The sequence below is a fragment of the Protopterus annectens genome, chromosome 13.part0 (assembly GCF_019279795.1).
Source record: "Protopterus annectens isolate FY-2018-M chromosome 13.part0, PAN1.0, whole genome shotgun sequence".
Classification (NCBI taxonomy): domain Eukaryota; kingdom Metazoa; phylum Chordata; order Ceratodontiformes; family Protopteridae; genus Protopterus; species Protopterus annectens.
This window is the reverse complement of record NC_056747.1, coordinates 6,713,910-6,739,038: the sequence shown is the minus strand read 5'-3', so window position 1 is coordinate 6,739,038 and position 25,129 is coordinate 6,713,910. Positions and strand designations below refer to the sequence as shown.

General features: G+C 42.2%; 1 protein-coding gene across 1 annotated transcript in view; it reads right to left on the bottom strand.

Moving 5' to 3' along the window:
- The window catches only part of LOC122788396 (zinc finger protein 850-like), a 1,059,174-nt gene that overhangs the window by 404,229 nt on the left and 629,816 nt on the right, over positions 1-25,129 (bottom strand). Inside the window, exons 5-6 of the mRNA XM_044055467.1 lie at positions 3,115-3,654; positions 2,671-2,972 (exon numbers count right to left, since the gene is read on the bottom strand). Of these exons, the coding sequence (XP_043911402.1) occupies positions 2,671-2,972; positions 3,115-3,654 (842 nt within the window). The remainder of the gene's footprint in view (positions 1-2,670; positions 2,973-3,114; positions 3,655-25,129) is intronic.

Below are 25,129 nucleotides of genomic sequence, written 5' to 3'. Positions count from 1 at the left end.
ACAATGGTGCATAGCAACCCAGTTCCACTTAAGTAACTAATAACAGAACATTTCATGAAACCACTACAAAGCGGTAAGCGCTAGAAGCAGCATACTCCTTCAGTTAAAACTTCCAGATGAATATAACATCCTGTTAACAACAAAACTGATACCATACCATAAAAATATGTATCTACATATACATATAAATTGTTAATACATAAATTTAGCATATTGCTATAAATCTGTTGTATGTATTGAACATACAAATACACGGATAAGTATAAAAATAAAAATATATAAAAATATAAGCAATGTACAACGAAAATGCATAAATATGAAAACCTTTTATAAAGAAAAGAAAAATAAAATAAAATAAAACATAATTAATCATGCTCGCATTACTTGCGAGCATCTAGAACTGGTTTTATGCTAATAAATTGATTAAGGCCAGGATCTATATGGGTTCTTAGTTTAAAAATCCAGCACAATTCAATAGATTCTAAATAACTCATATTATTCCCAGCCCTCTTGTTCTGATGAACTAGTTGCAATACTCTAAATTTGAAGCTGTGGCTAGGGTGAGAGGTAATATGCCTAGCTAATACGTTCTGCAGGTTTTTCTTTCTTATATCAAAAATGTGGTTATAAATTCTATCCTTTAACCTTATAGAGGTCATACCCACATAAAATGCTACACAATGCGTACAGGTAGCTAAATAGATCAAATTTGTATTGTCACAACTAGCATAAAACCTCAGTTTAAAAACATATTCCACAGTAGAATGAAGATACGGCTGTTCATCCACTATAAAGCTACACATCTTACATCTGTGACAACGATAGGTGCCCAATCTAACTGTTCTTAATTTATCTTGTTCAATGTGAAAACGCTCTTTACAAAGAATTCGACTGAGATTCTTACTATTCCTATAGCTGAATCCTGGGGTGGATCCTACTATATTCAGCGTCTTGGGATCTGTCACTAAAACTCGCCAATTTCTCCTAATGATATCCACTATTCTACTGTTATCATTAGTGTATCTAGTAAGGAAGGTTACCCTAGAATTATTCGAAGTCTTCCTGTTTCTATTATGATTACTATCTAAAATTCTAATGTCACTATCCTTGCCTCTGAGAGCTGAGTACTTGATCTTATCAATCATGGAGCTGTTATAACCCCTGGCTATAAATAGCCTATGCATCATATTCAGTTCTGTATGCATATTTAAGGGATCTTTACATAATGTCATAATTATAATAAACTGTCCCTTGACAATGTTGGAAAAAACAAATCTAGGATGCATGCTGGTATAGTGTAGAAGTGCATTCTTCCAACAGGCGTTTCTATAAAGTGAAGTGGAAATAGAACCTATATTGTTCCTAACTATACTAATATCTAAAACATCCACTTTAACATGGGAGAAATCCAAAGTAAATCTTAAAAAATCTGTAGTGGTTTCCAAATAAGTAATAAATGCTTTTAATTCATCTATACTGCCTTTCCAAAAGAGCAGTACATCATCTACAAATCTTCTGTAAAAGATCACTTGTTTATAAAATGCACTATCAAACAGATGTTTTTTCTCCCAATAGTAGACAACTAGATTTGCAAATGAATTCGCTCAGGGGGTGCCCATGACAACTCCCCATTTCTGTGCAAATAATTTATCTTTGAACATGAAAACATTGTTAGATAGTATAATTTCTAAGAGTGTACAAATAAGTATTTGTTGACTATTACTTATTCCTTGTGGTAAGCGCAAAACCTGCCTCACAGCTTCTATACCGTATTCATTAGGAATTGAGGTGAATAGATTTTTGACATCTAATGTGACCATTAAATATGTAGAGTCAGGAGCTTCATTAGTATAACTAGCTAACTCATCAATTAACTGATAGCTGTCTTTCAAAATATTGGGCATCTTCCTGACCAAAGGTCCCAATATGCTATCAACAAAACTCGACATCCTTTCTGTTACCCAGCCATTCCCTACCACTATGGGTCTCATAGGTGGAGGGAAAGTGTTCTTGTGAACCTTGGGTAGGCCTTTGATATAAGGAATCATTGGATATTGAACCAAAAAATAACTATATAACTCTTTTGTAATCTGCCTGCACATCAGTAAATCATAAAGGTCATCATGGACCCTCGTAACCATTTTCGAAAGACACTCACAGTTAATTTCCATATAAACATTGACATCACATAACATCTCTGTCATTATTGTATCATAATCTTTGGCATTTAATATTACCACCCCTTCCCCCTTATCAGCGGGATTTATCACCAAATCATTGTTCATGGATAAATTAGTCAAGGACTGTTATTGTTCTTTTGCTAAATTAAAATAAATACACCTATGTCGTTGTTTTGCAAAATATGTGTATAAATCATTTTCACAAAGATTAATGAAGCTCTCTACATTCACAGATAAACTAGGAACAAATGAGCTTTTACATTTAAATTGTTGAACCGGTTGTGTTGTATTCTTATCTGAGGCAAACAGTAACCTAAGTGCTATCGCACACCCAAACGGCCTCAAGTCCACCAACAGTTCACTCAAATCACTTGCTTATGAAGGAATAAAGGATAACCCTTTGTTAAGTAAAGAATAGTCCGCTGGGCTGAGCTGAAAACTGGAAAGATTAAAAACAAGTCTATTCAGTTCTTGACTCTTTGTCTCATACCTTGATTCTCGCCTGAGAACTTCTGCTTCCTGCGACCTCCACTGGAGGTCTCTCGGATCTTCATTGGAAAAGGAAAAAAATGCTCCAGGCTTTTACCCAGAACTTTAGGCTTAGCTCTCAACACAATGTCTGCTTTTGTTCCTCCCAACGCCTGCTGGTTGGGAGGTGGAGTAGCTATCATAGATGGAATGCTCAAGCCAAGTTCTTCACGAGATGACGTCATTAATGCATCAGATTCACTCGACACATTACCACCAGCAGCGTGAACATTATTTAAAGAGATATCATCAGACGTAGAAAATCTATTGTCAGTATCATTAGTATTATGAACAGTGTATTTATTATTATGCGAGGTTGTAGCAGCTTGCTGGTTTGTTTGAAAACCTTTCGGCCAAACAAACACCTGCCCCGATGTAAAGTCTCTATAGTCGCGCTGCAACTTACGATATTTTGTTTGCTGTATACATGGCTACTTGCATATAAAGATTATCCAACCTCCTCTCATATATAAATCCTTTGAAGTGAGTCCATAGATCTTTATTCAAAGCCTCTACCTTGTGTAGTAGCTCTGCTTCAATAGGAGAAAAGTATTCAATTATCAGTCTCATATAGCTGTAGCTGAGATCTAAATTCAGCTTTTGCCATCTCTTCAAGAGTTCTGGGTGACTATCGCCATAAGTGGGCATGCACAGTACCCGCATGCTGCGCAGGACTATATGGAAATGCAGGCTCGCTTCCATATGTCTCCTCTGCCAAATTAATCTTTGCAGTTTGTATAAATCATTCTCAAGCTCCCTGCTCAAGTCATTAAACTCTTTTAGGTTATCAACAGTACCTCTGGTTGGTGAAATAACCGGAGGATGTAGCTCTAAACTGAGCAGTGGATTGACCTGTACATCAAGGATATTATTCCATCTCTGATTTAACAAAATATTCTCAGGATTGCAATCCAATTCCACCGATGTATCCATCGTGTGACAGTAGCTAATACCAAAAAACAAAACCAAGCAGAAAGTAAAAACAACAAAGTACAGCTACTGTCCAAAGGTCGTGGTTCCAAAGGCAAAGAGAAAAAAGTAGTATGATAAAACTGGAGACGACCACCACAAAATAATGAACACAATCCAAAAAATGTATTCGAATAAGCGCTTTCACATACTATGTACGCTTCCTCTGATTTCAACAAACCATACAAATCTCAGTGTTTAAATACCATCATCCAACACATTTAATTGCTAATCAATTAAAAGTAATTAAGAATAACTGAGCTCAGCTAAAAGCACTAGCTACAATGAATCTATTGAATTGTGCTGGATTTTTAAACTAAGAGCCCATATAGATCCTGGTCTTAATCAATTTATTAGCATAAAACCAGTTCTAGATGCTCGCAAGTAATGCAAGCGTGATTAATTATGTTTTATTAATTATGTTTTATTTTATTTTTCTTTTCTTTATAAAAGGTTTTCATATTTATGCATTTTCGTTGTACATTGCTTATATTTTTATATATTTTTATTCTTACCCGTGTAGTTGTATGTTCAATACATACAACAGATTTATAGCAATATGCTAAATTTATGTATGAACAATTTATATATATATTTAGATACATATTTTTATGGTATGGTATTAGTTTTGTTGTTAACAGGATGCTATATTCCTCTGGAAGTTTTAACTGAAGGAGTATGCTGCTTCTAGCGCTTACCGCTTTGTAGTGGTTCCATGAAATGTTCTGTTATTAGTTACTTAAGTGGAACTGGGTTGCTATGCACCATTGTAACTAGTGCTTTTAGCTGAGCTCAATTATTCTTAATTACTTTTAATTGATTAGCAATTAAATATGTTGCATGATGGTACTTAAACATTGAGATTTGTATGGTTTGTTGAAATCTGAGGAAGCGTACATAGTACGTGAAAGTGCTTATTCCAATAAATTTTTGGACTGTGTTCACTATTTTATGGTGGTCGTCTCCAGTTTTATCATACTATTTGTTGAGGGAGTGAGTTCCAGACCCTAGCAATCTTGTGGCAGTATAAGGAGTCCCCATAAGAGTTATGTGATTTATTTACTTTAAGTAGGATTTTGTCTGCTGATCTGAGAGAGTTAAGGTTTCTGTAGTGTTGGACAAGGGTAGTTAGGGCTGGGCACTGTTCAGGTTTATACATCACTGTGTGGGGCAACTAAAAATTGGTTTAGTGTGAGTACATTTGGGAGTTCTAACCATTCTAACTGATTGAGGGCAGTACAATGATGTGTTTTTTGGGGTAGGTTTGTTGCAAATTTGGTTATTTTGTAATAACAGCGGTCGTTTGTTTAGCTCAGGTTTTATGGAGGTTTGTGAATATTTGTGAACAATTGAGGAGTGAGGATAATAAGTGGGTTCTTGTTTGAGAACAATCGAGGAGTGAGGATAATAAGTGGGTTCGTGTTTGAGAACAATTGAGGAGTGAGGATAATAAGTGGGTTCTTATTTGAGAACAATCGAAGAGTGAGGATAATAAGTGGGTTCTTGTTTGAGAACAATCGAGGAGTGAGGATAATAAGCAGGTTCTTGTAGTAGCCATTCTAGTGTGATCTGAAAGATAGGGTTTTGCTCTGTAGAGTGTGCCGAGTTTAACATGGATTTTTTTAATAGTTTGAGGTATATGTTTGTCAGATTTTAATGCATTGTCTATGGTAACCCCAAAAAGTTTAGTGTATTCAACTGGTTCTATTTTAATGCCACTGGAAGAGAATATAGAGAGGGATTGGCATTTGGCTAGTGAGGAAGAATTTGAAAAGACTATAAGCTTAGTTTTATTAGGATTTAGTGTCAGTTTATGTGCTGCTAGGTATTTTTCAATATTAGTAAAGGCAGCATGGGTCTTCTTTTGAAGTGTCTTGAGTGTGGGTGCCGAGCAGATGCGTGAGGAGTTATCTGTGTATTAAATGATGTTAGCTGGATTAGCAGCTGTTATAAGGTCATTAGTACAGATTGTAAAGAATAGCGGACCTAGGACTGATCCTCAGGGGATGCCTACAGAGATGGGGAGGTGGGAGGAGAGTTTATTGTCTCATAGGGTAGCTTGCGGTCTGTTTGATAGGCAGCTATGGAACCAATATAGGGTCTCATGGCAAAGGTTGCAATTGGCAAGTTTGTTTAGGAGGATTTGATGTGATACGGTATCAAAGACTTTTGACATGTCAAGAAATGTGGCAGAGACAAGTTGGTTGTTATTTTTAAGGTGGTTGGTAGAGTGCTGTACTAGTACTGTGTTTTGGACTAAAACCATGTTCTCTAACAGAAAGGAGGTTATCATTTTGGAAGTGGTCGATTATCTGCTTGTGTATACATTTTTCTAGGGGTGAAAGTATGCTATGAGTCTATAATGACATACATCATTGTAGGGGCCTCCTTTATGCAGTTTAACAATATGTGATATTTTCCATATGGCAGGCACATATTGTTCGGTAATTGAGTGGTTAATTAGGATTGATATGGGGTATGAAATAGATGGGGCAGCTAATTTCAGAAACCCACCTGGTAATTGGTCAGCGGTGAGGATACATGGCTTTATTTTAGATAGCAAGTGTTGTATGTAGCTTGTTTGAATGGGTTGAAATTTAAACTGGGTTTCTGGAGGGCCAGATGGACAGGGTACAGACATGGGTGGGGTAGAAGTGTTTTGTAGTAGGGAGGTTATTCATTTTATAAAGTGGGAGTTGAACTGTGATTCAATAGGTTCTGTAGTATTATTTGTAGTTAGAACTGGGGTAGTGGGTTTTCTTGGTATTAGGTGGTTAACTGATTGCCAGAATGTTTGTGGGTTTGTTGCATATTTTGTTTGGCAAGTTAGAAAGTATTTTTTTGTGTGTATTTTGATTTGTTTCTTAACTTGATTTCTTAGTTGTTGGAAAGTGATGAGATTATCATGACTTTTGTTACAAAGAAAGAGGGGCCATGCTTTATCTCTTAATCCAAGTAGTTGTATGGTTTCTTTTGCTAACCACGGGAGCTTTTTGGTTTTAGAATGAAATTTTCTGGGTGGAGTATGTTTATTTAAGATTTGTAGGAAAATATCATTAAAATATTTAACTGCATGATTAGTTGCAGGGTTTTTAGGGGAGCTCAGTTCTGTTGTTTTACAAGGGTCTGGAAGGTAGATGGCGAGAATTATTTTTTTATTCTGGATGTAATAATGAATGCATGTGTCCTTTAGCTATGCAAAACTGCAAGTCATAGCTGTTCGCAGCAAAATAACATAAAAGCACTACTGAGCCTTCTGTCTGAATCTCTTCACCACCATAAACAACAAGTTTCACACACTTTGTCAAATTAAAATTTTCACCAGCATTTAGTTTAGCAAACACATCTACTAGCATAACATTGCACTTTGAACCAGTATCAATTCTGAGCTCTACAGGTCTCCCATTAATCAGAACAGTACATCACTCTTTGCCCATTAATCTACTGCATTGACTGTTTCACCAAGCACAGACACACCATCAACATAAAAAGTAGGGTTGCAGCCTTCTAATTGATTAACTTGCCTTTCTGAATGATCTTTTTTAATAAAAGAATGTGCCCCTTTAGATTTACAAAGCCTTTTGAAATGATTCCACTTTTTACATGTGTAGCACTTTTGATCAAAAGCTGAGCACTTTTCTCATTTGGGCTCATGAGTACCTCCACAATTACAACAGTTGACTATGAGGCTGAGGTGCCCTGGGTCTTACTAAAACTGCTCTGGGTTTTGACACAGCAACCAAGCCTGTACCTTTTAACCTTGTGCTGCACAGTATCAACATTAGCACTGACAGACACTACAAGCATGCTTTTCTCATTTATAAGCATATTTATGCACTTTTCTGTAAGCTCATATATCTGACAAACACTTTAGTCTTGTTTAAAGTTAAATCACTGTCTCACAGCAAAATCTTTCTCACTGCATTATTAACACCACACACAAGCCTGTCTTTTATCTACTCATCTCTCAGATCACCATATGTGCAAGTTTTGCCTTATTTCTTAAGTCAGTTATCTATGCTGCAAAAGTTTCACCAGGATTTGATATATTGTGTAAAATAAGTACCTTTCCATTGTAATATTTGTTTGCGGGTTGCAAATTTCTCTAAATTTACATTTTAAGCACTCAAGGTCTTCCTGCATTTCAGCCGGTACCACAATATGGCAGTCTTCCCCCTCCACTACAAACACAGGAGGTGCATACACAAATGAATGCGCTCTTTCAATGGCCTCTGAACCAGCTAAATTAAGCAGAATAAATGCCATTGTACGTGATTTTTTGTCAGAAAAAGCACTCTCCAATTTTCTGCAACTTCAGTATCAAACAGAGGAGGACCAGGTCTATGAAATCTTTCTCCATGCCAAAGTTTCATACACATACCAGGTACTTGTAATAATATTTAGCCGCACAATAATCTCTTTGACTTGACTGTAGTTTGCAAAATAACTACATTGCAATAATGCACACACTTGCCAACACTTTGTACACTTCAGATACTTCGAATAACTTTAATGTGAAAAAGACGCACATAGCAAAAAAAAATGGCCATTTTCCATTTTTATACATTTTATGTGATTTGAAAGTTCTTTTGAATATTTTATCAATATGTCACAGTTTTGGACATTTTGTTTAATTAGAAATTCATTTTGAATGCTTCATTTTATATTCGTTGAGCAAAAAAAATAATTTAAATGAGTAAATGAGTTTAGTACATGGAAATGTATTACCCATTTGCAAGTCATTTGAGCTTCAAATGATCCACTCATGTATATTCCTCCATTACAGCCTCATGGTTTTGACTTCGGATCCCATTCTGACATCATGTCACATGTCTTGGGAATTCAAATAAGATGATGAGGTCGGGTGTTTGTTTAAGTAGTTTATTATACACAAACACATCAGGATGGATGACTGGAACATTAAACTTAAACTGACTACTACACACATACATGCTTTCACTCTGGCTGCTCACTCAAAATGGCACTCTTGCTTGCACATGCTCAGTACCTATATGCACATGCCCACTGACTGGAATAGTTCTTAAAGGTTCAACACACACTCTGATTTACAGGTCATGCACAAAACATTGATCAATAAATTAGAACAACTAGGCATTGATTTACACTTGGTAAGATGAACAGCTGCATGGCTTACAAACAGGACATGGCCAAGTATCATACAGTAATTGGACAGGTGAAATTCTTGATTACAGTTCCATAGGTCTCTGTCCTAGGCTCTTACTTGTTCAGATTGTATTGTTCAGACCTATCGTTTTCATCTGAGGTATTGCATAGCAGATGACCTGAAGTTGGGTAAACTGATTACATGTGTTACACACAGAGCAAGTCTGCAAAAAATACTTGACTAAATTGACCACTTTGGCACAGGAGAATAACATGCTGATAAATGCATCAAAAACTAAGCATATGAGAAAAGGGAGACACATTGAAAGGTGAATATTTATGTGGGTAGATCTGGGTCCCTATTATTTCACTGAAGGAGCAGATCATCAAACAGCATTTTATCAAACATGCCATTCATCGAACCATTCTGAGTGAGATCACATTACGGTAGGGATCAGGAAACTTGCCATTTCCCCACTGTAGTGTGATCTCTGAATTGGTATACATAATTAGTGAGGGGTCTGGGGGTTCGATGAATGGCATTTCTGATGAAATGCCATTCGATGATCTAATGTTTCAATGATTTAATATAGACCCTGGTAGAGTCAGCTTTGAGTTTTTCTAATCATTATCAACCAATTGGTTACTGATAGTTCTAGAATGATTGGTTGTATAAAAAAGATTTGTAAAGTCTAGAAAATCAGAAATGATGAAGTCACTGTTTGTTAATTACATTAGTCCTAACCTTAAGTATGGAATAACAATAAGGAAGCCTTATAAGAAAACTAGCATGAGTAAACTGGAAAGAGTAAAGCAGAAATATACCAATGGCATCCATAGATCTGAAAATTTAAGTTATTATGAAAGACTAAAATATTTGAACTTGTACAGTGTCTCATAGATATTTAAGAGGAGATCCTATTCAAGTATATAGGGCATTTAAAGACAACTACCTCTGGGAATGTTTGGGTTTTTCAAAAAGTAACAGAGAATCATTAGACAACCTACATAGAATACTCTATAGGAATGAGAAGTGTACTAATTGGCTGTAAGAGAGCAGCCAATGCATGCAACAGACTACTGAATTACATTAAAGTGACTACTAGTTTACATATGACTAAGAACTGTCTGGACACATTATGAGAACAAGTGTTTTGGTATACTGGCAGGCTAGAAAGGAATTAATGCCCATGCTTGAAATATTTGTATGCATGTATCGTCTGAAACCTAAAACAATCTGGCCTGTGCAATATCAATATTCCTTGGGCTAAACCATTGCAGTTTATCACAACTGTCTGACAGACATACCTTACCAGATTCAACCTCCTGCCAATCATGCCTATACAAGCTGTGTATTAACTGCTTCTGCCACAGATTGTAATATACAGGTGTTAGAGAGGACACACTTTAAGGTGTGAACCTAAAAAGGTTTTTGATGGTCATGTATCAACTAAAACTTCTGAGAAATGAAAAGGATTTAACCAAGTTACTATTCACATGTGATTTAGCCATATCACTGAAATATCACATGAGAGTTTTGATTACAAGTGAGATATATAGCACATATGAAAGGAAGATATCACTATTTGTTGTGCTAAAATAGACAAAGTGGTGGGATAGCCATCTCCCAGTGTAACTGTAAACATCAGATCTGTGGGTGTAGACCTTCCAACCTAGCACTAGAGATAGACAGACTCTCTGTTTGTCTCATACTAGTTACTCAGTGATGGATTTGAACCACCTACCTACTGAATTACACAATTGAGAGTACATTATATCAACCACAAGTACCACAACAGAAATCTGATTAGAAATGAGAGAACACACATTTCAATGCATCAGCTCATCACTGTGTTGCAGAGAAGACAGTTTGCATCACATGTTTTTGTGAAAAGGAATGTTATCTTGACGAGACAAAACAGCAATGTGTTGCTCACAAGTAATTACACACTGCTCAGATAACTTATATGCCCTTTATTCATGGCCCTTGTCATAGTGTGAGATGTAGCTGTGTCACATTATGGTGTATATTGACCATGTCAGTGATGGATGATCATCACTGTTGTGAAACAGTGAAGTTACAACCTAGCAATCCTGACTGTTCAGTTCATGATCATTGCATGCAAACTTCAATTAATTGTGTCTCATTGTGAATATTTTATAATGTGCAATGTAAATATAAAACATACATTAAACATATGAAAGGACACAACTTAATACCATTCAGCAAGTACGTGTGCAAAGATGATCATGTGCAAGTATAACATGTTGGAGTGCAAATATAATTTAAATTATGTAGTGTTTAGACAGCATCACACTAAACTCATCATATCTTGAGTACAAGCAATTAAAAAGTACAGTCGTGTACACCTACCATAAATGTAGGTGTTTCAGTGTATTCACTGTTGCAGTCATCACATTTGGGTTATCCCTGCCAGGGTATCCCTCAGTCTGCCCTAATACCAGAGGCATAGTATTTATGTGTCAGTTGCCGTTGCTCCAGGACTGACGTCAAGTCATCAGTGTTATAAATTAAGGCAGTCAATGCCTTTACATCAGTTTTTCTTGCCCTTTCAGGAGCCCCCAAGAGGTAGCTAGGTTATGGTGGAAGAACACCACCAGCAGAAAGTAAATACCAAAAAGTCCTTATAAGGATACAGAGAGAGAGAGAGAAACTGAGAGACAGAGACAAGGGGGATGGAGGGAGGGAAACCAGAACTGCAACAGTGAATACACTCAAACATCACAACTGTACTATGCTCTTTGTGTTTCACTGTTGCAGTCATCACATTTGGGTTGATTCCCAAAGCTGAAGAAAAGGGTGGAGGCAGTCAAGAAGAATGGGGGCTGGCTTGGATGCCCTGCAAGACTGCTGTGGCAAAGCCTGCCCTGGATTTGGAGAAGACAGGCAGGTGCTAATGCTTGGTGAAGGTATGAACAGATGTCCATGTTGCAGCCTCCAGGATGTCCCTGGTGGGGACCCCTTTGAGGAAAGCTGCAGAGGTGGAGGTTGCTCTGGTAGAATGTGCCCTGACCCCCTTGGGGGAGGTTTTCCATGCTGCTTGTAGCAGAAATGGATGCAGTGTGCTATCCATTTGGAAATGTTTTTTTTGGATATGGCCTTGCCCTCTGCTCCAGCAGCAAAGCTGAACAATTGATGAGTCTTTCTAAATGATTTAGTCCTGTCTAGGTAGAATCTGAGCTGTATGTGCACATCTTGAGAGTGCAGAATCCTTTCCCCCTTGTTTTGTGGGTTAGGGAAAAAGGTGGGCAAATGAATAGATTGGTTGAGAGCCACACTGGACACCACTTTTGGCATGAAGGATGTGTTAGTCCTGAGGGACACCCTGTCAGCATGGAAAATGATGAAGGGCTCTACAGCCATTAGTGCTTTTAGTTCGGATGCTCTTCTAGTGATGACCAGAAGCAAGGCTGTCTTTCAAGAGAGGAACTTTAACTCTGCTGATGCTGCAGGTTCAAAGGGCAGCTAGGTGAGCTTTTCCAAAACAAGGGTAAAGTCTAAAGCTGGGGTAAGTGCTCTTCTGGGTGGCCTCAAGTTGTTAGCCCCTCTTTGGAAATGTTTGATGAGAGGGTTGGAGAAAAGAGGTGGCTCTGTGCTGAAATGAGCAGAGATGACAGAGGCATTAATTTTAATGGGAGAGAAGGCTAGACCCCTGTGTAGTAGGTCAGCCAGGTAATCCAGGATGAGAGGTAGGGAGGGCTGTGCAGTTCTGACTCCCATAGCCTGGATCCAGGTGAAAAACCTTTTCCACTTGTCAGCATAAGACTTTCTAGTGCTAGGGCGTCTGGCCTCACGTATAACATCTAGAACTTGTTTGCTTAGATTGGCAGCTTATGCAGTGGTCAGGGAATAAGCCAGGCTGCCAGATTGAGGGTCTGCAATTGGGGATGCATGAATTCTCCATTCCTCTGGGTCAGGAGTGTTGGGATCTGAGGGAGATGCCATGGTGGCAGTGATGACAGGCTATGCAGTAGAGGGTACCAGTGCTGGGAAAGCCAGTGTGGGGCAATCAGGATTGTCCTCAGTTTTTCTTCCCTTATTTCGAGCAGTACCCTTGTAATGAGCAGGAGAGGGGGGAATGCATAGACTGAGAGGTTGACCCAGTGGAAGGATACAGCATCCATTTTCCAGCCCTTGTTGTGAGGTTCCCTGGTGCCGAATTTGCTGAGCTGATGGTTGGAGTGGGAAGCAAAGAGGTCGACCTTTGGGGTGCCCCATTTCTGGGTTACAAGGGCGAAGGTTATTTGGTCTGGCTGCCACTCATGTGGGTCCATAAGATTTCTGCTTAATTTGTCTGCCAGAGAGTTTAGACAGCCTGGCAGGAATTGTGCTAACAGGTGTAGTTGCATGTGTGACGCTGTGTGCCAAAGGGTCATGGCGAGCCTGCACAGAGGGTACAACTGAGTCCCTCCCTGCTTGTTGATATACCACATCACAGTGGTGTTGTCTGTTTTGATCAGTAGAGGCCCCAGGGAGATTAGGGGTCTGAAGGCATGCTTGACAAGGTCTGATGACATGCTTGACAAGCCACGCTGCTTCGCAAGGGACGGCTTGCACCTGTCACCCCTGGGATTCCGGATATTGGCTAAGGCTCTTGCCACCCCCATAGTGCCTTTTTTAGGCAAGGCTCAAATTCTAAACCTACCACCCTAGAAAACAAAAATGGGAAGAAACTGAGGGTAATGCTGCTCAATGCCAGAAGTCTAAATCTCAAAATGCACGCACTCGAGGCCCTTCTCAGTATGGAGAACATCGATGTCTGTGCTGTAACTGAAACCTGGTTCAAGGCTCCTGAGAGCACCCGGCACTATTAGGTTTTACCTCATATCATGCGTTCCGGCCCCAAAACCCGGACCACACCACAAAAGGAGGGGGTGTAGCCATATTCATAAAGGATACTCACACCTCCAGGTTGGTGGCAACGCATGAAGCTTGAAACCATCCAGGTGCAACTAACCATAGGCAAAACTGCTCTACAAATTGTAGCATGCTACAGGCCACCCTCTCAAACTCAGGAACCCCACACAGCCTTCCTGAAGACACTGGAGGGTATAAATGTATCTCCAAACACCATCATATTGGGTGACTTCAACTACCCGAATATAGACTGGGAACATTACTCAAGCCCTAACTTTCTAGCCCAATGGTTCCTGGAGTTCATAAATTCAAATGCCATGGAACAGCTAGTCACTGTTCCCACAGAGGAGAAAATATACTAGATCTCATTGTCACAAACATGGGGACAAAATGCTCCACACCGGAAGTATATCCCTCATTGGTGAGATCTGATCATAAACTAATCTCACTGGAAATCCACATCCCCCCCCCACCCCAAGCAAAAAAGACCATAGTGAAGAACTTCTCTAAAGCAAACTTCACACTACTCAAGACTGGTGTGGTATCCTTCAAGGCCCCTGAGCCAGAGGAAACCACAACCCAAGCTGCGGAAGCCCTTACAAATGCCTTCTATGAACACCTCCAGGACTGCATGGATCAGGCAATCCCAAATAAAACCAAGACTCTTTCCACAAAGGGCAAACGTCCAGTCTGGTGGACCCCAGCCATTAACAAACTTTACAATAAGAGGAGAAAGCTATTACATGATAGAACAAAATCCATAAAAGGGAAGTCACCCCTGATCATTATTAGTAAAAAATACGAGCACTCATAAAATCAACTAAGGCCAATTTTGAGAGAAAAATTGCCATGGATTCAAAGGACAATCATAAGGCCTTTTTCAGCTATGTTAGGAACCTGGGTGGAAACTCCCAGATATGCTCAGAATTAGTCCAAAATGATACAAAAATCACTGAACCCACAGACATTGCCAACATACTGGCAGACAGGTTCAGTGCAAACTTCACCCCCTCTCCCCTAAAGGAGAGATAACTATCCCAGCCGAGTGTAGCCTCCCGGACATCTCAAATGCGCAGGTGAAAGCTGCTCTCTCTAAAGCTAAAAACACAGCATCAATGGGACCGGATGGTGTCCCCGGCTGTGTGCTACACGAGCTAAATGAGGAATTAAACCTGCACATAAGGCAGCTGTTTAATCTCAGCCTTACCACAGGATACGTGCCCAAGGAGTGGCGTGACGGCAACTGTGGTCCCACTCCACAAAGGCGGTGCCTCTACGGACCCTGGTAATTACCGCCCCATAAGCTTAACAAGTCTAGTCTGCAAAGCTATGGAGAGGATCATAATGGAGCTCATAAACAAAGATATAGGGACTTGCAGACATTGGACCCGACCCAGTTTGGCTTTGTCAAGGGAAGATCATGCCTTTTGAACTTGGTTGACTTCTTGAAACAGTCACCAAGGCCATTGATGAGGAAAGGCAGTCCATACAGCCTACCTTGACCTTGCAAAGGCTTTCGACACAATACCCCACTCGGGTATTGTAGAAAAACTTACCAGCTTAAATGTACACCCATATGTCACAAGATGGGTTGCAAACTGGCTTAAGGACAGAACCCACAGGGTTAGAGTTGCTGGCGCTGTGTCAGACTCCAAGCCGGTCACAAGTGGTGTCCCACAGGGCTCGGTCCTTGGCCCCTATTGTTTGGCATCTACTTCTCAGAAGTACAGGCCAACATGGGAGGACTTTGGCTGACAAAGTTTGCAGACGACTGCAAACTGGGCGCCATAGTGGAAAGTGCATCGGACACGGATATCCTTCAGAAGGGACTCACGGAAACAGATAGCTGGTGCCAGAGCCATAGCCTGAAGTTAAACGCCAAAAAATGTATAGTCATACCCTTCGGGAAAAACAAGGTAACCCCAAGCTACCATATAGGTGGCAATCCACTAAGCACAGAAGAGGTTATCAGGGACCTGGGGACCCAGGTTGACAGTGGCCTTTCTTTTGACACTCAAATTGCTAAAGTGGTTAGAAAGACCTTCTACATTGCCCACCTGATCATGAAGGGATTCACATCCAGATCTAGTGAGGTCATTGTTCCCCTGTACTCTTCACTTATCAGACCAGTGATCGAGTACAATGCCCCATTCGGGATGTATCTCACCCAACATCTGCAGCAATTGGAGAGACCCCAAAAGTTCCTCACCAAAAGGATAAAGTATCTCCAAAATCTGTCATATGCTGCCAGATTGAAGAAACTCCAGCTCTATTCAGTCGCATACCGTCTGCTCAGAGGTGACATGTGCCTGACATACAAGGCCATGTCCAACCCGGAATTAATGGACATGCTCCACCTCAAAAAATCCAAATCCACCAAAACCACTAGAGCAAGCGACTTAAACCTTAGCACGGATATAAATAGGACGTGCTGGAGAGATAGATTTATCACTCAGAGACTCCCTATGCTGTGGAATAAAATCCCGGTCCATGTGAGGCAGAGCACCTCGCTGACTCTGTTCAAGAGAAATCTAGACCTGTGGATGGGAGATCGTAGGTTTACCCCAGGAATCATCTCTGTGTCACTGCTGGACAGAGGCACAACAAACTAATGGGCACAGTATTTTTTCATATAAGGGGTGGCGTAAGCCACAATAATTTGGGCTAGGCTTATAAATGCCTTAGGGCAGATAGCCTAGTATAAACCTATGAACCTATGAACCTAAGGCTGTCAGAGCTTGCTGAACAGCTAAAACCTTTTTTGGTTGATGTGCAGATGTATTTGGTTTGGGCATCATTGGCCCTGAATGCACCTGATGTCTAGTTCTGCCCTCCAGGCATAGTCTGATGCATCTGTGGTGAGGGTCTGGGCGGCATGGGGTTGTGAGAAGGGTAGTCCCTTGTTGTGGTAGCATGATGCTGCCCACCAAAGAAAATCTTTCCTTAAACAAGGTATCATTGGTATAAGAGATTCCAGGTCTTGGGAGTGTTGACATCAAAGACTTTTTAGGTACCATTGTAGTTTCCTCATATGCAGTTTGGCATATGGAATGAGTAGACTGCAAGAAGCCATGAACCCCAGAGCTTGAAGGATTTTCCTTGCGGATAACTGTGGTCTGGTGTCTAGTTGAGAGAAGTAGGTTGTCAAGTAGGTTTGTTTTTTCTGGTGTAAGGAATGCCATCTGAAATGCCATGTCCAGGCTTGCTCCCAGGGATACAATCTTTTGCGTGGGTACTAGTTAGATTTCTTTCCATTGACAGTATACCCCAGGGAGGTCAGTAGGTCCTTTACAAAGATCAGGTGCTTTAGAAGCTTTTCCTGACTGTCTGCTTGAATCAGGCAGTCATCTAAGTTTGGGTAAATTTGAATATTTGGTGGGAGCCAGACATTTTGTGAAAACTCTGGGAGCAGTGGATAAGCCAAAGGGAAGTGCAGAGAACTGAAAGCACAGTGATCCTGCCCTGAAACATAAATATTTCCTGCAAGATTCCCTGACTGGGATGTGTAGGTAGGCCTCTTTTAGGTCTAGGGTGGCTAACCAAGCATCCTTGGAGACCACAGGTAGAAATTTCTGGAGGGTGAGCATTTTGAACTTTGGTATCACCAGGAAAGCATTCAGAATGGACAGAATGAGTATGAGGCGCCAGGTGCCCTCTTTTCTGGGTACCAGGAATAGTCTGGAGTAGAAACCTTGGCCTACCTGTTCTGCATGAACATGCTCGATTGCCCTCATAGAGAGCAGGGAAAGGACTTGCTTTTTGGCCTCTGCCCACTGGTTTGGGGGAAGATCTGGGAACCCTTTTGGGGTTGGTAGAGTGTGGAAATAAAATATGTATCCCTGGGACACTATGTAGAGGACCCAGTGGTCGTTGGTAATGGTGGGATAGGTGCTTGTGTGGAAGGAGAGTTTTCTTTCTAGGGGCAAGAGCAGGTGGGCAGATGGAGGGGGGAAGTGTAAAGTCAGTGGCTTAGCACTAACTGGTTTTGAAGAGGAGGAACTCCATTGCTTAGATCTCTGCATTCCCTGGGGCTGCTGTCTGGGGGGCCTGCTTCCCCGGGGTCTGGGCTGAGCTGACCTGGAGGGGGCAGGAAAGGACCAGTGCTTGGAGGGGCAATGCTTACTGAACCTCGGTGGCTGGACCTGCAAGAAGTCTTTAACTGTCTGCATAGATTTAGCTTTTTCGTCCATCTTTTTTTAGACCTCCTCTGCCTTGGTACCAAATAAATAGCCTTTGTGCAGTGGTGCATCCAATAATTTAGATTTAACATGGTCTGGCAAGGGTTGTTCCTTTAGCCAAGCATGCCTTCTAAGGACTGAACCAGTGACTGCTGCCCTGCAAGCTGCTTCTAGGGCATCAAAGCCACATTGTAAGGTGTGCTTAGTTACTTGACTTGCAGAATGCATTAACTCTTGTAACTCTTTATTTTCTGCACAAGCAGGGAAAGAAGATAGTTTTTGTTTGAGGAGTTCTATGGTATGTTAATGATATTTCAGCATATGGAACTGACAATTTAGTGCTCTAATAGCAAGAGTAGCGGAGGTGTATACTTTTTACTCCATCTGTGTAATGCAAGGGGGTCTCTATCTGAGAGGGTGGGATTCTTATCAGAAGTTGCTTCAATTACTTTAGGTCCTTGAGAGAGAGCCTCAGGGTCAGCAGTTGGAATTTTGAAAAGAAATTTGTGAGAGTCAGGGACTCTATAGTACCTGTCAGGTTTCCTGGGAGCAGGAGGGAGGTTGTCAGGAGTCAGACTGGATTCTATAAAAACATCATCCACAACATCCAGGACAGGAGGAATGGGCAGAAGACTGTGCTGTGGAAGATCTAAGTATTCCCTGTGTCTCTTTTTTGACTGAGGGTAGTCCTGAAATTCCCATTGGAAATGCTCCCTTAAGGTATGTAGGGTTTCCCCAAAGGAAAAGTCCTGGGGTGGAGAGGCTGAAGGGGTGGATTCCTATGCATCAGAATCCTCATAAGGTGAGAGGGATTGCATATCTTTCTATTCAATTGCATCAGAGTCATCGGACTCCTGTTCAGATAAATCTTCTGGGGACAGATCTTTTTTTCTTTTGGAAGGGGTTCATAGATTAGTACTAGGCCAACTGCCCTTGTGAGTCATTTTACGCCAAGCCAATTATCCCTTGTGAAACTCAAACCCTGTACCTTGTGTTTGTAAGGCAAACACCTTAACCATTAAGCCACCCTCCCAAATTGGCTTCCCCTGATAAGCATTATAAGGCCTTCCACAAATTTAAGCATCTGTGACTGAGGCAAGGAATCAGGTGCCTAAGATTGGGTCGTCAGTTTCTTGGGTGTGGTTCATACCCTTGGCCTTAGAAACTCTGTAGTTTTTGAAAGAACGGTAGACGTGAAAGAAGCTGTCGGTCTGTGTTGAGAATCGGTAGTGCAAAGTACTTCCTCACAAGCCGGTCCCTGCTCACTGGCTCCGGACCCATCCAAAGTAGAGACGTCTGCAGGATCCTTAGTCGATGAAAAGTCTCATGGCATACCGGACTCCTAAAGGGTCTCAGTAGCGGCCTGTGACTCCACAGAAGTGGGCTTCAGGGGCTGTGAAAGCGCCTCACTGAGGACCAGAGAACTGATGACTAACTTAACGGAAGCATCGTCGGCAGTTCTGGACCTGTGTGGCCTGTCTCTGTCTTTATCTGTACATTTATTCAGAAGATCTGCTGTCAGATGGCTTACCAAAGCCATATCAGAATTTGAGGACTGAGAGTGAAAATATCAAGCGACAATAAGGGCCCGACGCTGTATAGTTCTGGCATTGAACAAAGCACAAAAGCAACAGCGGGGGTCGTTGTGGTCTGGGCCTAAGCAAGTGATGTAGTAAGAATGAAAATCTCAGTGTGGTATTTGCTTTCCACAGGCGAAACAATTGTTTTTTTTCTTTTTCTGACATCAGTTAGAGCAAGAAAAAAGGATCCCCAAAGGGGTACTTAGCATTAGAAGACTTCAACTTCAATTCGGAAACAAAAAACTCAGGTAGCGGTTGACCAGCACTCATGCGAACTGCTTCTGCTTCAGGCTCCTCGGCAAGAAAGACTGATGTAATGGCATCGGCTGCCTTAATTTATAACACTGACTACCTGATGTCAGTCCTGGAGCAATGGCAACCGATGCAGAAATACTACACCTCTGGTATTCGGGCCAACTGAGGGCTACCCTGGCAGGGATAAAGTACAGTTGTGTACACTTAACATAAATGTAGATGTTCGAGTGTATTCACTGTTGCAGTCATTACATTTGGGTAATCTGCTGGCAGGCCCTCAGTCGGCCTAAATAACAAAGTCTTGGGTCCTGTGTCGGTTGCTGTCTCTTCTTCCATGACGTCAGGTCGTCAGGGGTATAAAACATCCAGCCGACACCATTTTATTCAGTTTTTCTTGCCCCAGATGTCAGGGGGAGCTAATATAGGTAGGGAGATAATATAGGTACATATTGGACTGTCCTCAGATCTGGTAACTGTCCACATGCTCAAGGCATGTTGTAATGTTCCTTCTGCAATTATATTAGTTTGAATGACATTACTGACTACAGTCACTATATGATAGCATACATCTATGTGTTATATTACAAATACTTCTGGAAATGCATGGCAATCCTAAAGAATTAATACTACCACTTTTGGTAGTATATAGGAGTAATACTTTTCAGTTGTGCCTAGTATGCCATAATTCTTATCCCATAAATCCTTGATTTGACTAAATGTTTTGGACTTATTGCTGAGAAGGTATGAACAAGTTTGGGATGATTACACACCATATAAGGGAATAAGTAGGGTAATGCTGGTGGAATGACATACATATCCATAATTTCATAGGGCAAAATTTAATCAGAAATAATAAGAAGTTATGTGCCTACCATAACGGTCCATGTTAGTTGTCTTTTTCTCGCCTTCTTTCTTGCTGGTTGGGTTCGGAGCCGATCCTCAGCTCCGACTCGGCCATCTTTTAAAGCTTGAGAGCTATTTACTGGCTCGAGGCCTCCCCATATCCCACAATGCCTGGTGCTAGATCCCCAGATCTCGTTTGGTAGACCTAACTACAGACAAATATAAGGACTCCTGTCCTAACAGCATAAGTTTAGCTACAGAGCTAAAAGGTTGAGGGAACAAACCAGATAAGAGCCAGCCAGCTAAAAGGAACTCAGAGGGCAACTCTTCTCGGTCTATTAGGATAGGGGGATGGAGGGTGGGATGCAAGAAAGAAGGCGGGAAGAATACAACTAACATGGAACATTATGGTAGGTACATAACTTCTTAATGTTAAGTTGTCTATCTCGCCTTCATTCTTGCTGGTTGGGACAGCGTCCCTAGCACCTCAGTCCTGGGCGGCACATCAGAACAGACCTTTCAGCACAGTGGAACCAAGATCAGCTCTGCTTCTAGAGGCCACATCCAACTTATAATGAGAAATAAATGTATGGGGAGTGGCCCATGTAGCTGCTGCACAAATGGCTTCCATTGGTAATCTTGCCTGAAAAGCTACAGAAGTAGCTAAAGCCCTAGTAGAGTGGCCTTTTGGTTTAGCAGGGAGCTGCTTGTTCCTCAATTGATAAATCAAAGTGATAATAGCAGTCAACCACCTAGATAGAGTTACTTTAGACACTGGTAGACCTTGTTTACCTTCAGCATAGGACAGGAAGAGCTGGTCTGATTTTCTAATTTGTTTAGTCCTATGCAAGTAGAAACGTAACTGTCTATGAACATCCAACTGATGTAATTTATGTTCAGCTTTGTTGGAATAATTTGTGAAGAAGACCGGAAGATCAATGGACTGATTCAGATTACTCTCAAAAGGTACCTTAGGAAGGAAGGAGGGATTAGTCCTGAGCGAAATTCTGTCATTATGGAAAACTAAATAAGGAGGGCGAACACAAAGGGCCTGGAGTTCGGAAACTCTTCTGGCTGAGGTAATTGCCACAAGAAAGAGGGTTTTCCAAGAAAGAAACTTTAAGGAACATGAAGCTGCGGGTTCAAAGGGGGGCAAAATTAGGGAAGCTAAGATCAAATTAAGATCCCACGGAGGCGGGGGATCTCTTACTGGGGGCCTGAGCAAAGTAGCCCTTTGAGAAAAGCTTTGCAAAGCTTATGGGACATGATACTAGTTTCAGATAGGCCTGTATGAAAATTTGAAATTGCGGCTAACTGAACTAATGGTGGCAGAAGAGGACCTAGCCTGAAAAAGTTCCACTAAGAAATCTAAAACGTGGTGGACCAGGGCTGAAAAGAGATCTATGTTTTTAGACTCTGCCCAGCAAGAGAAACGTTTCCACTTACTAGCATAAGTTTTTCTGGTGGTAGACTTGTGTGAAGATAAGATGATTTCACGCACCGATTGGGAAATGTCCGGATGCCTGGCTAAGGTTGGAAGTGGAGCAACCAAGCAGTGAGGTTGAGAGATTGCAGGGATTGGTGCAGCCCGCCCGACTGATGGATCAGGTCGTCTGGTACTGGGTCCAGGGCTGCTCCAGGAGGTGATGATACAGGAATGGAAACCAAATTTGTCAAGGCCAGTAGGGGGCAATGAGGATCATCTTGCATCCCAGTGCGGTAGCTTTCTGTATTAGTTTGGGAATAAGGGGAAATGGAGGGAATGCATAAAGAAGTTCCTGAGGCCAATCGTGGATTAGAGCATCTCTGGGGGGGGGGGTATCCGGGAAGAGGGAGGAGAGAAAAGAAACTGTCGCACTTGCTGTTGAAGGGGGTGTCGAAAAGGTCGCAGCAAGGCTGACCCCATTTGCGGAAGATTTGGTCCTCCACTGTCTGATTGAGAGACCACTCGTGAGGCATGAAAATTGCTCTGCTCAGCCTGTCTGCTATAACGTTGGACTTCCCAGGGATGTGCATTACTATCAGAAACTGCTGGGAAGAGATCGCCCATTGCCAGAGTCTGAGTGCTTCTCGACATAGGGGGTAGAACTTGGTTCCCCCCTGCTTGTTGATGTACCACAATACCAACATATTGTCTGTCTGAATTGCAATGGTCCCGGTGGGAAGAGAGTTCTGAAGAGTTTGCAACGCTAAAAGCACAGCTCTCATCTCCAAGACATTGATATGCAGATGGTACTCATGGGGTTGCCATGTGCCTTGGACTGTTCTGCCCTGAAAGTGCCCCCCCACCCGATCAGGGAGGCATCCGTGGTCACCGTTGCTTCTGGAGGAGGAAGAACAAATGGTCTGCCCTGGGGTACTGATGGGGAAACCATCCACCAAGCAAGCTGGTCTTTGCATGTCTGTGTAATCATAATCATGTGAGACACTGGAAGTTGTAGAAATGACCATTGGGTGAAAAGCAACCACTGAAGAATCCTCATATGAAAACAAGCCAGGAGGACTAGTATGATCGCTGCTACCATGAGGCCCAATGTCTTTAGGATGAATCTGGCCTGAATTTTCTTGCATCCTAATAACACCTGTACATGTCGGCGAATATCTAATACTCTGTGTAACGGAAGTCTCGCTGACATGTCTTTTGTACTTAAACTTGCGCCTATAAAGGTTATAGACTGACAAGGCGACAATGCAGACTTTTCAAAATTTATTGTGATACCTAGCTTGCAGCAAGTTTGGATGGTGTAGTTCCAGGCTCGTAGCAGCTGATGTCTGGTGGTAGCAGTAAGGAGCCAGTCATCTAGATAGGGAAACACCTGGAATCCTTGCCGTCTCAGGTGAGAGGTAACTACTGCCATACATTTGGTGAACACCCTGGGGGCTGTGGTGAGACCAAAGGGCAGAGCTCGGAACTGATAATGACTGGCTCCCAGCCAGAAGCGGAGGAATCTTCTGGAGCGCCTGTCCATTTTGATATGGTAGTACGCATCTTGAAGATCTATGGAGCACATCCAATTGTCCTGACCCAAAAAGGGTAGAATGGAATGAAGCGTGACCATCCGGAACTTAGTTCTTTGTACAGACCTGTTTAGTCTGCTGAGATCCAAAATGGGTCTCCAGTCCCCTGTCTTTTTTGGTACCAAAAAGAACCTTGAGTAAATTCCGGATCCTTGCTGGTCTGCTGGGACTCATTGGATGGCTCTTTTTTGTAGCAGTTTTGAGATCTCCTGGACTGCTTGTTCCCTTAGACTGGGTGGAACATCTGGAAGGGATTTGTTTGACCTTAAGGGGGTATGAACAAAGGGAATTCTGTAACCTCCAGATATGATAGACTGTACCCATCTGTCTTGAGTTATGTCTTGCCAGGCTTTTGAGTACAGCGATAATCTTCCCCAGACTGCCTCTGAATGTGGGCAGCCGGGCAGCCCCTCAGGGATGCTGAAGGGCTTGTCAGAGAAGGAATCCCTGCTGCCCTGATTTTGCGGGCCCCCTCTGCCTCAAGGGCAGCATCTATTGTTGTTCCCTCCTCTGCCCCTGGAGGGAAACTCACCACGTGTGTCAGGCACGGCTCCCTGGGGTTTCCAGAACCACATTTTGCCACTTTTCTGACCTTTGGGGTATGGTCTAGAAGGAGTGGAAAAATGGACTCCCACAGCAGAGAGAGTCTTGCCTTCCTGCTCACACCTGGTAAGGGTATCCTTCACCTGTGGTCCAAAAAGAGCAGAACCATCAAAAGGGGTATTGGTGAAAGATGCCTTAAAGGGGTCCGCAAAGTTACATAACCGCATCCAAGCGTGCCTTCTCAAGGCCACACCTGTGCCTGCGGCCCTACTAGCCCCATCGGCCGCATAAGAAATGAGCCACATGGAGGAGTTCACTATCAAATTAAGAGTCGCCAGCTGGGAGGTAATCTTATCCTGGGCCCCCGCAGCTCATGGATCTTGAAGGGTATCTCCTAGCTCCTTAAGGAGATCCCTTTGAAGGCATGTAAAATGGCACAAATAGTTCAGCGACCGCATGGAAAAGGTCACTGAGGAAAACATCCACTTCCCGTATCTGTCCATCATCCTAGACTCCTTATTAGGGGGATGGACAGACAAAGAAGTCCCATCCAACTCCTTTTTTGTGGCCACTGCTACCACCATAGCATCAACAGGGACACCCTTTGTCAAAAATTGCTTGTTTTGTGGTGCTGTGATGAATTTCGTGGGCCTTCGGGGAGTTGGTTCCACTGTGTCTGGGGCTGACCACGCCTTTCGAGCCACCACTGCCATCAGTGGATCGAAAGGTGGAGACACCCAGGAGGTGGAGGGGCGAGAACCAAACGCTTCCAGATATACTGACTCATCCTCAGAAGGGTTAAGGGTAGTCCAGTTCCCCCTCTGCCTAAGCATCTCAAGGATGTCTGAGAAGGAGACATCTTCAGAGGGGGACCTCGGGGACCCTTCTGAATCCTCTAAGTCAGTATCCGAAGTGACAGACTTAGGGGAGTCAGCATGCTTCCTCTTACATTTCCTCTTTCGAGGGGGCTCCTCTGAATGATCAGGGGAGGCCTCGGAAGAGGAGGACGCGCCCACTGGGGTGACCTGGAGC